Source organism: Platalea leucorodia, assembly GCF_965183815.1.
Source record: "Platalea leucorodia genome assembly, chromosome: 3".
Lineage (NCBI taxonomy): Eukaryota > Metazoa > Chordata > Aves > Pelecaniformes > Threskiornithidae > Platalea > Platalea leucorodia.
In genome coordinates this window covers 126676434-126692562 of record NC_138825.1, presented here as the reverse complement: position 1 = coordinate 126692562, position 16129 = coordinate 126676434, and the positions used below count along the sequence as shown (strand labels likewise).

The following is a 16129-nucleotide window of genomic DNA, read 5'->3' as shown; positions in this document are numbered from 1 at the left end:
GTGAGGCTTGGCGAGACAAATGCCAAGGCAGGTGGCCAGGGCTTGTGTCCCCGTCCCGTGCTGGCCCAAGCTCCTCTTCAGCTGCAGCAGGACGGGAATAATGTGGAGCATGCCCGAAACCTCCGGGGACGTGTGGCTTTGGCGCTCTCATTTCGGTATTAATTACTGCACAGAAGCAATTACTTCCCCGGGCAGGGATGGGAGAGCTGAGAGCTGCTGGGGTGAGGACGCGGGGGAGCGCGGTGGTCCGGGGCTGGTTCAGGGCACCTCCCTCAGCTCTCAACCGCAGCCGTTTTTCCAGATCCAGGGATGCAAGGGGGGAGCAGGCGGCAGCTGAAACACGGGGAAGAGAAGGGGGGAAATTCGGAAAAAGAGCTTTTGGTGGGGTATCGGTCAGTTTGGGGGTGATTTGGGCAGCGTAGGCAAAGAGGGGTGCGCAGGGGGGAAGCCGTGGGTTTCTCTGCTCCCCTCTGGGGCTGTTGTAGGGTGGCTGTGACCCCAGAGAGGTGAGTGGAGCCCCGGGGGAAGGGGTTGGGGTCCCTGGGGTTGGGGTCCCTGGCACCCAGCGAGGCCGGGGGCCGTTGGTTGGAGATGCGTGGGGTGCAGCCCCGGGGGAAGGGGTTGGGGTCCCTGGGGTTGGGCTCCCTGGCACCCAGCGAGGCCAGGGGCCGTTGGTTGGAGATGCGTGGGGTGCAGCCCCGGGCACGGCGGGGTCTGCGAGCTGCCGGGGACGGGAGGATGAGGAGGGTGGACGGGGGAGCAGGCAAGCAGCGCTGGGGCCGAGGGAGGCCACGAGTGGGTGCAGACCCCCCCGGGAAGCGGCCGCTGCCCTCCCCGTTCCCCACCCGCGGCGGCGGCAGGGCCGGCACCGAGAGGGTTACGGAAGGCGGGGACGCACCGGGAGGCACCGGTACCGGCACAGCCGGCGGTGGCTGCCCGCCCCCGGCCCCGGGGAAGCCCTTACCCCTTCCCCCCCTTCATCCCCCCCCTCCGAACCGCTACCATGGTCCAGCGGCCGGAGCTGCCGCCGCTGCCTCCGCCGCTTCGCCCCCGGCCGCGGGGAGGCGGAGGGGGCGGCGGGGCCGGGCGGCCCCGGGCGTAGGGAGCGGGGGCGGCGGGGGCCGCCGGAGGATGCTGGAGGCAACCGGGCCAAGCGAAGCGCATCCCGGGCTGCAGAGCCGCTGGGCTCCCTCCCGGCCCCCCCCCCGGCCCTTCTCCATCCATCCGTCCGTCCATCCATCCATCCCGGTGGAACGAAGCATCTCGGAAAGGGGCCAAAGACCGGAGGAGCGGTGGGGATCGCCCCCCAAACCGGTTGCCCTCGAAGGAGGGGCAGGGAGGCATCGCGACATCATTCTGCTCCGCGTCGCTTCGGTTGCAACCTGGCAGTGCGCAAGGGCTGGGGAGAGAGCTGGCAGGGAGCTGGGGAGGCAGGCTGGCTCGGCTCCCGGCCTCCCCGCGCCACGCCGGCGGTTATTTATAATTATCCCCCTTTCCATCCTTCGGCCGCTCCTCGGCACGCAGCGGGATTCGGGGTTACGGCTGCAGGAGAAGGGGAAAGGCCTCGTGGCTCGGCGGCCGGCGAGACGGGGATGGTGTGGGTGATGCCCCGGTGAGCATCGGGGCGCGGGGGACGGCGACGTTTCTGCGGGGCCGGAGCAAGGGAAAGCGCCGCGATGCCCAGGAACAGGGCTTTTTCGGAGCCCGAGTGCTCAGCCGAGTACTCCGCCGACTACTCGGTGAGCCTGCCCTCGGACCCCGAGCACGGCGTGGGTCGGACCCACGAGGTGACGGTGCGCAGCTCGGGACCCTGCCTCTGCCTCCCCCGCTTCATGCGCCTCACCTTCGCTCCCGAATCCCTGGAGAACCTCTACCAGACCTATTTCCGTCGCCAACGCCACGAGACCCTCCTGGTGCTGGTGGTCTTCGCTGCCCTCTTCGATTGCTACGTCCTCGTCATGTGCGCCGTGGTCTACGCCGCCGACAAGCTGGCCCCGGTGTTGGCGGCGGCGGCCGGGCTGGTCGCCCACGTGCTGCTCTTCATCCTCTGCAAGTACAAGCTGCTCCCCGAGCGGGTGGCCCGCAGGTTCCTGCCCTACGTCCTCTGGGTCCTCATCTTGGCCCAGATCTTCTGCTACCTGGGTCTCAACTTCTCCCGCTCGCCCGAGGCCAGCGATACGGTGGGATGGCAGGCTTTCTTCGTCTTCTCCTTCTTCATCACGCTGCCGTTGCGGTTGGCGCCCATTGTGCTCATCACCGCCGTCTCCTGCGGCGTTCACACGCTGGTGCTCGGTGTCACCGTCGCCCAGCAGCGGCAGGACGCCCTGGATGAGGGCACGCTGCTGAGACAGGTACGGGACCGGCGGTGGGACGTGGGGTCCCCCGGGGTGGTGGGGGGTGACGGGTAAATCATCCCTGTTTGGTGTTTCCATGAGCTACCGCGGGGTCCGTCCCCGTCCCTACGCCCTGACCCTAACACCGGGGTTGATCCGGACGCTGCGAGCTGATCGTGGGGTTTCCTGGGATCAGGGGGCTCCTCAAAAAAACGTATCTGGGGATCAACCCGCACGGGGAGTGGGGTGCTGGGGAGTGCAGAAGCACCCGCCCGTGCTGGGACACATGGCCACGGAGCCGTCCCCAGGAGCCACCCGGGCTGCGTGGACACATGGGCTGCGGTTGGGCTGCTGGGGAAACTGAGGCACGGTGGACTGCGGGCTCCCCCGTCCACCCTGCCCGGCGGCCTTGCTTGTGCCAATTTCCCTTTGAATTGCAAAAATGGCTTATAAAAATGGCCAAAAATGGCCAAATGGCCAAAAATGGCCATTTTTAGCAGAAACGTGGCAGGAGCCCAGCTTCCGGGCTCGCAAACAGCCACCGGAGCTTTCCCGGGAGGAAGGAGCCGGGCGGCCGCTCGGCCACAGCTCGGTCCCTGGCCGATGCCCATCACCCAGCCCCGCGCCTGGGGCAGAGCCCGGGGACGCTTTGGGGTGATTTTCTGCACCAGCAAAGCTGGAGAACCAACGTCCCCAAGCCAAAACGTGGCCCCGGGGCCGGGCCACTCGCTCCCGCACGCAGCACAGGAGGGGCCACGGGGGTCAGGCGGGGGGAGAGCGATCCCTGGCCCTTCGGGTTCTTAAGATTTCCTGGGAAATACCCACCTGGAGCAGCTAGAGACTGCTTTTATTCCCTAAATCCGTGGTTTTCACGGCTTGGCCGAGTCCCTTTCCTCCCACCGACGTCCCCACTGGTTGACCACGCACCCGGCGATCCGGGGAGCTTTTCCATGGCCGAGGTGGGGGGGGGAAAAGAAAAAGCCAGAGCTGAAAACTTGTGTGCTGGTGGCTGCTGACGGCAGCAGGGAAAATCCCGCTGGAAGCATCCACTCTGCCCCATAACGGTGTGCGCTCCGTGGGAGGATGCTAGGGGAATTTGGGATGCTCTGGGGCAGGTCCTGGGAGACCTCCAGCGGCTCCCAGCCTAAATAGGAAGAGAGAGGGGGGGTTATTTATTTGCTTTTCGGGAGGTTTGGGGAGCGTTGAGCCCATGGTTACACTGGGAGCTTGGAAAATGGAGCCTGTTCTCCCCAAATCCCAAAGATACTGGTGTTTCCCTGCCCCTGAGGTGTATGGTTTGGGGCTGGTCCCTGGCATGGGGCATCTCCCAGGGGCATCACACAGCGTTTTGCAAAGAAAAGCACTTTTTGGGCACGGTTTCTGCGGCGTGCCAGCCTGGGTGCTGGGGCAGCCATGGGTGCCCTCCCAGTGACGCCTGGCCGGAGGCATCACGCCGGCAGGAGAAATCCCGGTGCAGCAGCGGCTTTCCCAGATTTCTCTCCCTATTTGGGATGCAAACGCTGCGCGTGGCCGATCCGAAGCCAAGGAAACCTCTCGCTCCCACCAACCCCGGGATGCGGGGAGGTGAGGGGCCATGCGGGCATCCCCCATGGCCAGCACCAGGCATGCGCCGCTGCCGCCGCGTTAATCATTGCCGTGGCACGGAGAGTCCGGGACCGGTAAAACCTTGGCAACGCAGCATGCCTCAGCCTCTGCCTGCCGCAAAAGGAGGAACATTATGTCCAGAAATAAACATCGTATGCTTTATTATTATAGCCGGTGGTGCGGCTCCCGGAGGGCACTGCTATTAATAGGATGAACCGGAGGTTGTCGCTTAAGCGGGGCCGGCGCGGCCCGGCGGGGTTCACGAGAGATGCCGGCGGCTTCTGCCCCGCTGCCGGCCCTCGAGGAGGAGCCCGAAGGCTGAATCGTGGCAGGGGGTCGGGGTTTGGCAGCGTTTGGGGCCGTATCTGCCGCGGTCGTGCGCAAACCAGCTGCAAAGCATCCTCAGGCTCGGCCGATGACCCGTTCCCGGTTCGGATGGCGCCGGTGCATCCCACCGGGACCTTTCCTGCAGGACACGGATGGGGCTGGATGGGGAAGGAGGGCTAAGGCTCATTCCACCGGCCACGCATGCTCCTGCGCATGTTTTGCTCTCACTGCTCCCAAATTACTGAGTGCAAATAATAACCGGTGACCGTGCTGGAGCAGGGGCTCCGCCGTGTCGGGGCTTTCCCCGCGGCGTTTGGGGTGCCAGGAGGTGTTTTGCAGCTCGGGCTGCGCTGGGAGAGGTTTTTGGGGACTGAGCATCCATTGCACAGCTGCAGGATGGAGCCAGAAGATGCCTGGCGTGGGACGCGGCTGTGCCATGCGGTGCCAGGATTTTCGGTGGTCCCGCTGTGCCAGGCTGCCCGGTGCCCATCCAGCCCCGGTAGAGTGGTCCGTTGTCATGACAACTTGAGAATCTGGTTAAAAATACCAAGTAGCTGCTTGTTTTGGGGGTTTCTTCTCCGTGCCCACCTCCAGACGGATCCTCGCTCGCCGTCTGCTGCGCCGCGGGTGCAGGGGCTTCCCGGGGATCCCCCAGCTGCGGCGGCCGGGCCTGGGGCAGGATCCGGCCCTGGGGCATCAACGGGGGGTCCCAGGCGCTCTCCCCTGCTCCTCATGCTCTTTCTCCCCCCCAAAAAATTTTTCCGTGTTGCAAATCATTTTGTCAACCCCAGGATGGTGCCAACGGGATCGGGAGAAGGATGCTGAGTGTGGTGGCACATCCCCGATGGAGACAAGGCCGGGGACGGCTCTGTGCTCTTCCCGCTGCCTCCTCCACGCCAGCTGTGACAGCCCATGGCCCGCGGGGTGGGAGGACGTCTCCATGTCCCCATCGCCCCTTCGGCATAGCTGGAGCCTGTTATCACCTCCTCCCTGTCGCTCTTCCCCTTTCTAGACTAAACAAACTGAATTCTTTCAACTTTCCTTCATCAGGTGTATTTTTGCCACGAAGGGCTCTTTGCTTCCATCGGCAAACCTGCTCCCTCCCCTCCCAGGCTGCGGGGACGGGGTCCAGCCCGTGGGATGGGATGGGTCCTGCCCGTGGGGACAGGATCCAGCCTGGAGGTTGAGGTCCAGCCCATGGATCGGGGATCCAGCCCGTGGGATGGGACAAGATCCTGCCCATGGGGACAGGATCCAGCCTGGATGTTGAGGTCCAGCCCATGGAGCTGGGATCCAGCCCGTGGGATGGGATGGGTCCTGCCCGTGGGGACAGGATCCAGCCTGGACGTTGAGGTCCAGCCCATGGAGCTGGGATCCAGCCCGTGGGATGGGATGGGTCCTGCCCATGGGGACAGGATCCAGCCCTGGGGACAAGGCAGCGAGCCTCCATCCCATGCTCCCTTGAAACCCCAAAGAAAACGGGGTGGGTTGTCACAGCCAGCAACACCCAGGGGCATCCGTCTCCTGTGCCTCAGGCTCACGCCCGTATTTTTGGCCATTGAGAGGGATGTAGAGGGGCAGGACCACGAGTAAATACATGATTTTAGGGTTTGCCTGTGTTTTTATTAACATTTTCTGCAGAAAGGGGTGCAATTCCCGTGGCGGGGTGGGGGAACGGATGGCACGGGAGCCGCTCGCCTTCAGCAGCGCCTTCCCTGGGGCTGCACCCAGCCCCTGCCGACTTGCTGCCTTTTTCCAAAACATCTCAGCAAGTTTTAATGAAGCGGCGTCAGCCCACGGGGACCACGAGGTCTCCCGGGATGCTCAAGGCGTGGTCCCCGGCCGGACCCCTCCTGCGGAGCCACGGCGATGGTCCCCAGTGAGTCTCCCCCGCAGTTAACGGTGGCCGTGGCTTGGTGACTTATCCCCAGGCTGGATTTTATGCCATCCTCCAGCATTTGAATATTTTTTTTCCACTCTCATCTATCAGGCTCTGCTGCCCAAACAGGGACTTGCGGTGACACCGATGCCATCCCTGGGGCGCGCAGGGGCTTCCCCGTGGCTCTGCTCACCCCCGTCTCCTTTTCTCTGTCCCCAAAGATCCTGTCCAACGTTGCCATCTACCTTTGCGCCATCACGGTGGGCACCATGTCGTACTACATGGCCGACCGCAAGCACCGCAAAGCCTTCCTCGAAGCACGCCAGTCCCTCGAGGTCAAGCTCAACCTGGAGGAGCAGAGCCAGCAGCAGGTAGGAGCCAAGGCTGGGCAAGGGGACAGCGTGGGGACAGGGGATGACGATGGGACACCGCCGTGGCTTTGGGACACGGATAAGGCACCCACAGCCTGCACCCTGCCCGGTGCGAAGGGACGGTGGCGGGTGGTGATGGGGACAGGAGGACTGAAAGTGGGAAATGCATTTGCAACCTTGCACCCTGTGCTCAATTTGGGGACTCTCTGCGTGGCCGTCCTCTTCCAGGGCCTCCCAGCTCCTGCCATGGCCACCGCCAAGCTGTCCCCATCCCTGAGCACAGCCATGCAGCAGGTCCCTGGGCACGGCCACGTGGCAGGTCCCCATCGCCATGCACGGTCACGTTGCAGGTCCCCAGGCGCAGCCACGTGGCAGGTCCCCATCCTCAGGCATGGCCGCACAGCCATTCCCCGTCCCCATGCACGGCCACGTGGCGGGTCCCCAGCCCTGTGCACGCCCGTGTGGCAGGTCCCCAGACACAGCCATGCAGCGTGTCCCTGGGCACAGCTGCACAGCAGGGCCCCGTCCCCAGGCATGGCCACGCAGCAGGTCCCTGTCCCCAGGCATGGCCACGCAGCAGGTCCCTGTCCCCAGGCATGGCCATGCAGCAGGTCTCTGTCCCCTGGCATGGCCATGCAGCAGTTCCTCGTCCCCAGGCAGGGCCACACAGCAGGTCCCCATCCCCAGACATGGCCATACGGCAAGTCCCTGTCATTGGGCACAGCCATGCACCATGTCCCTGTCCCCCGGCACACCCACATGGCAGGTCCCCATCCCCAGACACCGCCACGCAGCAGGTCCCCATCAGGCCCCTGGCCATCTCGTGGGCTGCTCCTGCAGCAGACCGTGACGGGGACGGGAGAGCTGGCAGCCAGCAAGCATGACCGGCCGCTCTCCACTCATCCCGCCAGCCATGCCCGCCACGGCAGAGCCCCACGCACGCGGCTGTGCCGGCACCACGCCGCGGTGGCCCGGCAAGAGGAGCGGTCGGAGGGGAACAGGCGTCGCGGTGCCAGCCACGCTGTTTCATAGCCCTGTTGTCTCCAGCCGCTGGCCGGTGATGAGCTGGGCTAATTTTAGTGCCTTATCTGGGGCCTCTCTCCCCATTTCCCATCTCTTATCTGGTTGATCCGCTGCCAGCAATTTGCTCCCAATGGCAACAAGAGACACGTGGCATGGCCGGGCCAGTGCCACCGGTGTCCTCTTTGCTGTGAAACCTGGGTGGATGCTCTGATGTCTAATAAGGGTTAGGGCCAGGGAGGGGTTTGGGTGATGGGGGCAAATCCTGGGGCTGGGGGATGCTCCGAGTGAGAGCGCCTTTGAGGCCCCAGCTCGTGGCTTCGGAGAGGTATGGGAAGGGACATGGGGATTATTATCACGAGCTCTGTTTCCTTAGGGAATTGAGCTAAAAATAGCCTGTGATCTTGCAGGAAAGGCTGCTAGCGTGAGGCCGAGCGGCTCAGGGCAGGGGGGCCGCCGGGCAGGGAGCGATGCTGCCGGCCGGATCCATCCCTCCTCCCTCCAGGCCATCTGCGGTGGCTGAACCGGCGGTCCCGCGGGCAGAGCTAAGGGTACCGGGAGCCGAGAGGAGCCGGGGAGCTCCCGCAGGCCTCCCCGCCAGCAGCCCCTGGGGACGGGGACACGGCGCCGTTCCTCCAGCAACGGCCCCGCCGCGGCTGCGCACAGAACCTCCCCATCCCGGGGGAAAACCCACTTCATTAACCGAGTTACTTACGTTTAATGCAAATCCCCACGGAGAGCTGGGCAGATCTATCCCTTCTCCGGCCCACGGGCTGCATGGCCAGCGGGGACAGCAGTGGGTGCGATGTCCCCAGGTGGGCTTGATCCTCCTGGGGGACGTCGGTCGAGTCCTACGCATGGATGTGGGGTACCCACCACTCTTCTAAATTGCTCAGTCCTCCCTGGCGTGGTTTAACCCAGGTCCATCCCCCCCGCCCCGACCCGTTCTCGGGGCAGGACGCCCTGGGGCAGCTCGCAGGGACCTTGGGGGACATCGGTGCCGACCCTGAGGTTGCTCCCAGTGCCGTGTCCCAGGTTTATTTGCGCTGAGAAAACCTTGGCCAACCCAATGCATTTTAATTCTCAACCTCCCAGCGAGGGGCTGGGCTCCGTATCGCGCCCGCGGAAGGGATTCGGGATGCGCAAGCAAATTTTGCAGCTCATCAGCCGGTGTCCAAATAAGTGTGTGGGACTGTCCCTCCTCCCCCGGCTCCGGGGACAGGGAGGTTGGTGGCTGCAGTGCCCCCAGACTGCCACCCTCCCCTCTTCCCCTGGCTGGGATTTAGTCCCACGTGCAAAAATCTTGGTAAGAACTTGTAAAATAAGGGAGGAAAATGGTAAAAGCAGTGGCTGGCATTCCCGGCAGAGCACCACCAAGGGGGACCTGCCACCCCCGGGTCCATCCCCTCCACCCGTGGGTGCAGGTTTGGCGTCGGGGTGACGGCTCCCAGCTCCCCGGGGTGCCTGGGACACCCCGCTCCGAGCTTCGTCTCCCTGCCTGGAGGAAAAGCCCCTGTTTCACCCACAACTTCATCCACCAGCTCCTTCCCCACGTCAGGTTGGGCTCAAGACCTGGCTGGGCCCTGAGGTCCTCTGGGGACGGCCAGGTCCAGCAGCGAGGGCCCAGGAGCTTGGAAATGTCACTTTGCTCCTCTCTGTCCCCATGGAGAGGGGAGCGCTCAGACCATAGCGCACGCACCGTGCGTTTGCCCCCTGCGTTTAGGCAGTGCATTGGCACCGTGCCTGTAAACTGTACGTTTGCACCACACGCTTGTACCATGCATTTAGACGGTGCATTTGCACCATGCCTTTGCACCATGTATTCACACCACGCGTTTGCATCGTGCATTTGCACCATGTATTCACGCCATGCGTTTGCATCGTGCATTTGCACCATGCATTTGCGTCGTGCATTCAAACTGTGCATTTGCATCGTGCATTTAGACTGAGCATTTGCACCGTGCATTTGCATTTAGCCTTGGCATTTGCACCGCACATTTGCACGGTGGATTTGCACTGTGGATTTGCGCCATGCGTTGCTGCGCTTGGCTTTGCGTGGTGGCGAACCCCCTTCCCTGCCCCGTCCTCCAGGAGCGGCTGATGCTCTCCATCCTGCCCAAGCACGTGGCCGATGAGATGCTGAAGGACATGAAGAAGGACCCGAGCCAGAAGGAGATGCAGCAGTTCAACACCATGTACATGTACCGCCACGAGAACGTCAGGTAGGACCGTCCCTTCACCGTGTGCGGGGAAAAAAACTCCAATTTTTTTGCAGAAATGAGCATTTTTGCAGTCCTGGCTAAAAAAGAGGGAGAGATTGGGGTGGTTTGCAGCTGAAATGAAGGGTGACAGGGGATGGCCACCAGCCAGCCCATGGCTTGGGGCCCTGTTTTGTTCCAGCCATGGTTTGGAGAGCATCGTGTCCCAAAAAAAGCCTTTCCTCCGGCGTAGGCGCCCCGGTGAAAAAGCAAGGGGGGACGGGGGGGGGGGGCCGCCGGGGCTGAGCCGCTCGCCCTTGCTCCCCGCAGCATCCTCTTCGCAGACATCGTGGGCTTCACCCAGCTCTCCTCGTCCTGCAGCGCCCAGGAGCTGGTGAAGCTCCTCAACGAGCTCTTCGCCCGCTTCGACAAGCTGGCAGCCGTGAGTGCCACCCCCCCCGGCATGTAACGAGCGGGGCAGGTCTCAGCCACCGCCCTGGCCCCGGCCGAAAGCCGCATCCCGGGATGGGGATGAGGAGGTTAAAGTATTTTTGCTCCGGGATGCTGGAGACGCCCTGCCCTGCGTTGCAAAAATAGAGCTCGGGGGAGGCAGGGTGGGAATGGAAAATCCGATTATTTGTGTCCCTGCTGGGCGTGGGAGACCTCTCCGTGGGTCAAGGTCGGCCTGGGAGAGGGCTGGGGGAGGCGAGGGGGCTGGGGGGTCCCAGCCGATGGGTGGGGGGCTGACCCCGTGTCCCCCCCCCGTCCCCAGAAATACCACCAGCTGCGTATCAAGATCCTGGGCGACTGCTACTACTGCATCTGCGGGCTGCCCGAGTACCGGGAGGACCACGCCGTCTGCTCCATCATGATGGGGCTGGCCATGGTGGAGGCCATCTCGTAAGGGCTTTCTCCTCGGGGAGGGGGGGTGTCGGCACCCAGGGAGGGGTGCCAGGGTGGGCAGGGGGGCCCGGTGGGCTGGGGTGCAGCCTGGGGGCTTTGGGGGGGGGTCCAGCCTCTGCAAAACGCATTAAAATATGGAGAGGTGGATAAATAATGATGTGGGGGATGGGGTGGGAGGGGGTCACCCCCATAGCATCCTTGTCTCCCCCCCGCTCCCCCCAGCTACGTGCGGGAGAAGACCAAGACGGCGGTGGACATGCGGGTGGGGGTGCACAGCGGGACGGTGCTGGGGGGCGTGCTGGGCCAGAAGCGCTGGCAGTACGACGTGTGGTCCACCGACGTCACCGTGGCCAACAAGATGGAGGCGGGCGGCATCCCCGGGTGAGCATCTCCGGAGGGGAGGCGGGGGGAACGCGGACGGGGTGGCCTGCACCCAAGGGTGACGCCGGCGCCCGGTGCTGGCAGGCGGGTGCACATCTCGCAGAGCACCATGGATTGCCTGAAGGGTGAGTTCGAGGTGGAGCCGGGTGAAGGTGGCTCACGCTGCGAGTACCTGAAGGAGAAGGGCATCGTCACCTACCTCGTCGTCGTCCCCAAGCAGCCCCTGCGCAATGGCATCAACGGGGTGGTGAGTGGCGGCGGCGGCGAGCCGGGGTTGGGGGGGACACCCCACCGCGACCCACCACCTTTCACCGTGCAGAAGCTGTCGCTGACCTCGTCCCATGGTGGCTCCCCGCCGTTGGTCAACACCAAGGAACGCAACGGCAGCCTCAGCCTGGCCTGCGCCAGCCCCGAGGAGCCCGAGGAGCCCGACACCAGGGTGAGGGGCACCCTGGAGAGCGGGGAGGAGGATGGAGAGGTACAGCCCATGCAAAGCATCCTCCTTCCAGCAGCTCGCCTGTGTTTGGAGGGCTGCTGATAGCCACACTGGGGCTAGCATGGTCTTGCTGATGCGTTGGTTGTGCCGACGCAGGCGGTGAACCCCTCCTTCCCCAACCCGCGGCGGCGGCTGCGGCTGAGGGACCTGGCCGAGCGGGTGATCGACGCCTCGCAGAACGAGCAGGAGCTCAACAAGCTGCTCAACGAAGCCTTGCTGGAGCGCGAGTCCGTCCAGGCGTGAGTCACTCTGGCCGGTGGCGCGTCCCGGCACGGCTTGGCAGGTCCCCGGTGCCGCCGGGCGGTGACGGGCGGTGTCGCCGGCAGGCTGAAGGGGAAGAGCACCTTCCGGCTCTCCATGCGCTTCATCGACCCCGAGATGGAGACGCGCTACTCGGTGGAGAAGGAGAAGCAGAGCGGGGCTGCCTTCAGCTGCTCCTGCGTCGTCCTCTTCTTCACTGCCTTGGTGGAGGTCTTCATCGACCCCTGGTATGGTGGGAAGGTGGTGGGGACGGGTGGCCCCAAGATGCACTCAGCCCCGCCGGGCTTCAAACCCATCCCTTTTTGGCCTTTTGGCAGGTTGGTGGCCAACTACGTGACCTTCGTGGTGGGGGAGATCCTGCTGCTCATCCTCACCCTCTGCTCGCTGGCTGCCATCTTCCCCCGGGTGAGACGGGACAGGCTCACCGCTCCTGGTGATGGGACACCGTGATGTCCCACCACCGTGTCCTGCCTGGGCGAACCCCTTCCCACCTTCCTCTCCCCGCAGGTCTTCCCCAAAAAGCTCGTGGCCTTTTCCACCTGGATCGACAGGACCCGCTGGGCGCGCAACACCTGGGCCATGGCCGCCATCGTCATCGTCACCATGGCCGACATCGTGGACATGGTGAGCCACCAGCCCGGGCGCCAGCAGGGCTGAGCCTACTCCGGCCTCCATCCAGGCAGCCCATAATTGTGCACGGCCCCGTGCATGGCCGATCGTTAAAGCAATCAGCAAGGCTGCACCGCGGATGGGGGGATTTTTAGGTCGGGTGTCCTCCTCCTGCTGTGCAAAGCACCCTGTCCTGTTGGGTGGCCATGCAGCCCGGGGAGAGGTGCACCCCGTCCCCGTGTCCCCCTCCTCACCCTGCCCTCGTGCCCCCAGCTCAGCTGCTGGCAGGACCACGGTGGGACGGGCAACGGGACGGCGGGGCCACCGCGGCCAGGTGGCTGCGGGGAGCAACCCAAGTACTACAGCTACATCGCCCTGCTGGCTTTGGTGGCCACCATCATGCTGGTGCAGGTCAGCCACATGGTCAAGCTGACCCTCATGGTGCTGATCACCGGAGCCGCCGGCGCCGTCAACATCTATGCCTGGGAGCACATCTTCGACCAGTACGACCGCCGCCGTGGCCAGCAAAGCACGTAAGGGGTGGCGGGGGGGGTGGGCACAGGTTGGGGGACACGGCCGTGCCCACCGCCCACCCACGCCTCGCCGCCTCTGCCGGCAGGTCCTCGCTCGTCCCCTCCAAGTACTCCATGACGGCGATGATCTTCATCGTGATGCTCAGCTTCTACTACTTCTCTCGCCACGTGAGTGACTCGCCCACCCTACCCCGGGAAGCTCCCCTCTACATCCTCACCCTCAGCCCCTGCCCTTATTTTTTGCAAGCTCCGAGGCAGCAGGATTTGTCCCCAGCTGTGGACAGCATCATCAGCTCTTCTCCAAGGAAGCCCTTGCTCTCCAGCAGTGCAGAGAGCAGCTCCATCTCACCCCTGTGGGTAGGGCTGGGCAGCAATGGGGTGGCCTGAAGGCCCACGCCTGCCCCACGAGGCTCCCATTTGCACCTCGGAGCAAGTCTCATGTCCCCAGTTAGGGCTTCACCTTGTCCCAGAGCCTCTCTCCAGGGTGTCCCCAAGCCCGGACTGACCCCGCAGTGGCCAGGATGCTCTCAGCGCTGGAGAGGACCCACTGGTGGGTGGAAACTGGGGGTGCAGCCATCTCCTCCCACTCACAGGTGGAGAAGCTGGCCAGGACCCTCTTCCTTTGGAAGATCGATGTCCACGACCAGAAGGAGCGGGTCTACGAGATGCGGCGCTGGAACGAGGCCCTCGTCACCAACATGCTGCCCGAGCACGTGGCCCGGCACTTCCTGGGCTCCAAGAAGCGGGATGAGGTGAGGGACACCTGGAGGGGGGGATTTGACCCCATTTTTTTTGGGTCCTCTGGCTTTGCCAAAGGCTCTGGCTGAACATCTTTGTCGGATGAAGATGATGTCTTGGCCGTGCGAGGCGAGGGTTGCAGAGCACTCTCATTTTTTCACACGTGCCAAGGGAAGATGGCTTCACAGGAGGGTTTGGGTTTGCTGGAGGTGCTGGTGTCATGCGTGGGCACGTCCCTGGCTCACAGCCACCGTCCCGTCCTGTCCCCAGGAGCTGTACAGCCAGTCCTACGACGAGATCGGCGTCATGTTCGCCTCCCTCCCCAACTTCGCCGACTTCTACACGGAGGAGAGCATCAACAACGGGGGCATTGAGTGCCTGCGGTTCCTCAATGAGATCATCTCCGACTTCGACGCGGTGAGTCGGGATGGAGCCGGCCGTGGGGATGGCATGGGGCTTGGCCAGACCTTCCCTTCATGCCCTATCTGGAGGCAGAAGGACCTGCCATGACCTCGGGGTGCCTGAGGGTCTTGTCTCCATGGCTCAGCTCCTGGACGAACCCCAATTCCGGTGCATCACCAAAATCAAAACCATCGGCAGCACCTACATGGCTGCTTCTGGAGTGACCCCCGATGCCAACGCCAACGGCTACAGCGCCAAGGTGAGGGGTCCCCGGGGGGGGCAGTGGGCAAGGGGTGGGCAGGCCTGACCCGCGCTGCCCTTGCAGAAGGAGACCCTCTCGGATAAGGAGCGCTGGCAGCACTTGGCTGACCTGGCTGACTTTGCCTTAGCCATGAAGGTGACGTTGATGAACATCAACTACCAGTCCTTCAACAACTTCATGCTCCGCATAGGCAAGTCCGTGAGCGTGGGGCAGGGTCTGCCTCGGCATCCCCCGTCCCTCCTTCCCCGGGAGTGGTGGGACACTGGGCAGCAGCTGTAGTCCAGCAGGGACTGGGGGGGGGACACCTCATTGCCCCGACCCATCCCCTGGGACAGATTCTCCTGCAGACCAGGATGTCCTCTCTGTGTCACCAAGCATGGAGGTGACGTCTACTCCTCGTCTTGCACAGGCATGAACAAGGGGGCCGTGCTGGCGGGCGTCATCGGCGCCCGCAAGCCTCACTACGACATCTGGGGCAACACGGTGAACGTGGCCAGCAGGATGGAGTCCACCGGCGTGATGGGGAACATCCAGGTGGGGCAACGAGGGGGGCACAAATCGGGAACCCAGGAGGGGCTGCAGGCTTTGGGTGGGAGGGTTGGGGCTGGCCGAGGGGCTTCTCCGAGCTGGGAATGGGGCAAGGCGATGCACCCCAAGACAATGGGGCATGGTGGGTAGACCTGTTGCCCCAGCGGCACATGGGGGTCCCTGCTCCCCACGTCAAGGACCCCTCCGGCCTCCCGCCACGTCTGCTTGTCCCCGCAGGTGGTGGAGGAGACCCACCTCATCCTGAAGGAATACGGCTTCCGCTTCGTGCGCCGGGGAGCCATCTACGTCAAGGGCAAAGGGGAGCTGCTCACCTTCTTCCTCAAGGGCCGGGAGAAGCAGGGCTCCTTCGTCAACGGCTCCTCCGTCACCCTGCCCCATCAGGTGGTGGACAGCTCGTGAGGGTCCGGCGCCCGCCCGCCAGCACAGCCACCGCCTCCCGGCGCCGAGCGGGGCGGCTCGGGGGGGGGAACCCGGCGCCTGCCGCCGGGGACATCCATCCCACCGCGGTCCGGATCTGAAACCAAACTCCAGAAACCAACCCCTTCGCACGACCCTTTCCGAGCCCCTGCCGGAGGTTCCTGGTGGGGGAGTTTGCTCCATCGCACCTGTGATGGAGCCTGGTGGGCTCCTCCGGCCGTTCACGCTCGCGTGCAAGCGCACACAAGCTCGCAGCCCCCGGCGGGCACGGGGCCGGGGACACACGCTGCCTTTCCGCGGGCTTCACCGGGCAGGCGGCCGCACCACCATCCGTGCCGGGGGACAGCATGACATTAAAGTAGCATCACGGCCCCCGGCCGCCGCCGTGCGCTCGGCACGAGGAGAGCCAAACTCAGGGCCGGATGGGAAGACACCACGTCTCTCCTGCGTGCCGGGAGCGGTAGCTACAAACGGGGAGCATCCGGGGTTTGCTGTTAGTTCGTATCAAGTTCATCCTCGTCACAAACCACCGTAGTTAGGAGATCGGGGAGACGGAGAGCGCAGTGCCACCTTTGACTCGGGGAAGAAAGGAACCGATATTGTGTATTTCAGATATATAAATATATATAAAAGTACAGATTGACATTTATATTTTTAACTGTGCCTGTTCCCTCCCTGCGGCGGGGCTCGTGCTCATCCGGATGCCGCGGTCGGCTGCTGTCACTTCGCTGTCGCTTGATGGAAGAGAGGACCAGGGGCTGGCCAAGGAGGAGACCGGTGGGTTGAACCCGATGCTGCCAGGGCTGGGGGGGGCGAAGGCAGGCACTCGCAGAGTGTAATTACGC

The 16129-nt window shown here is 64.0% G+C and overlaps 1 protein-coding gene across 2 annotated transcripts; it reads left to right on the top strand.

Moving 5' to 3' along the window:
* Nucleotides 1-1142: 1142 nt before the first annotated feature.
* ADCY3 (adenylate cyclase 3) lies at nucleotides 1143-15995 on the top strand. Of its 2 annotated transcripts, XM_082306255.1 has the most exons (19): nucleotides 1143-2351; nucleotides 6366-6515; nucleotides 9627-9757; nucleotides 10064-10175; nucleotides 10506-10633; nucleotides 10859-11017; nucleotides 11102-11495; nucleotides 11610-11752; nucleotides 11840-12001; nucleotides 12092-12179; nucleotides 12282-12398; nucleotides 12657-12916; nucleotides 13003-13084; nucleotides 13510-13668; nucleotides 13925-14071; nucleotides 14202-14315; nucleotides 14382-14508; nucleotides 14728-14852; nucleotides 15084-15995. In XM_082306255.1, exons 1-19 carry the CDS (start codon nucleotides 1677-1679, stop codon nucleotides 15264-15266), a joined length of 3456 nt encoding a protein of 1151 aa, XP_082162381.1. In that variant the 5' UTR covers nucleotides 1143-1676; the 3' UTR covers nucleotides 15267-15995. The 2 variants fall into 2 exon arrangements, with proteins under 2 accessions (XP_082162381.1, XP_082162380.1); XM_082306254.1 differs by lacking the exons at nucleotides 14728-14852; nucleotides 15084-15995 and having other exon boundaries at nucleotides 11840-12179; nucleotides 14446-14511.
* Nucleotides 15996-16129: the final 134 nt, after the last annotated feature.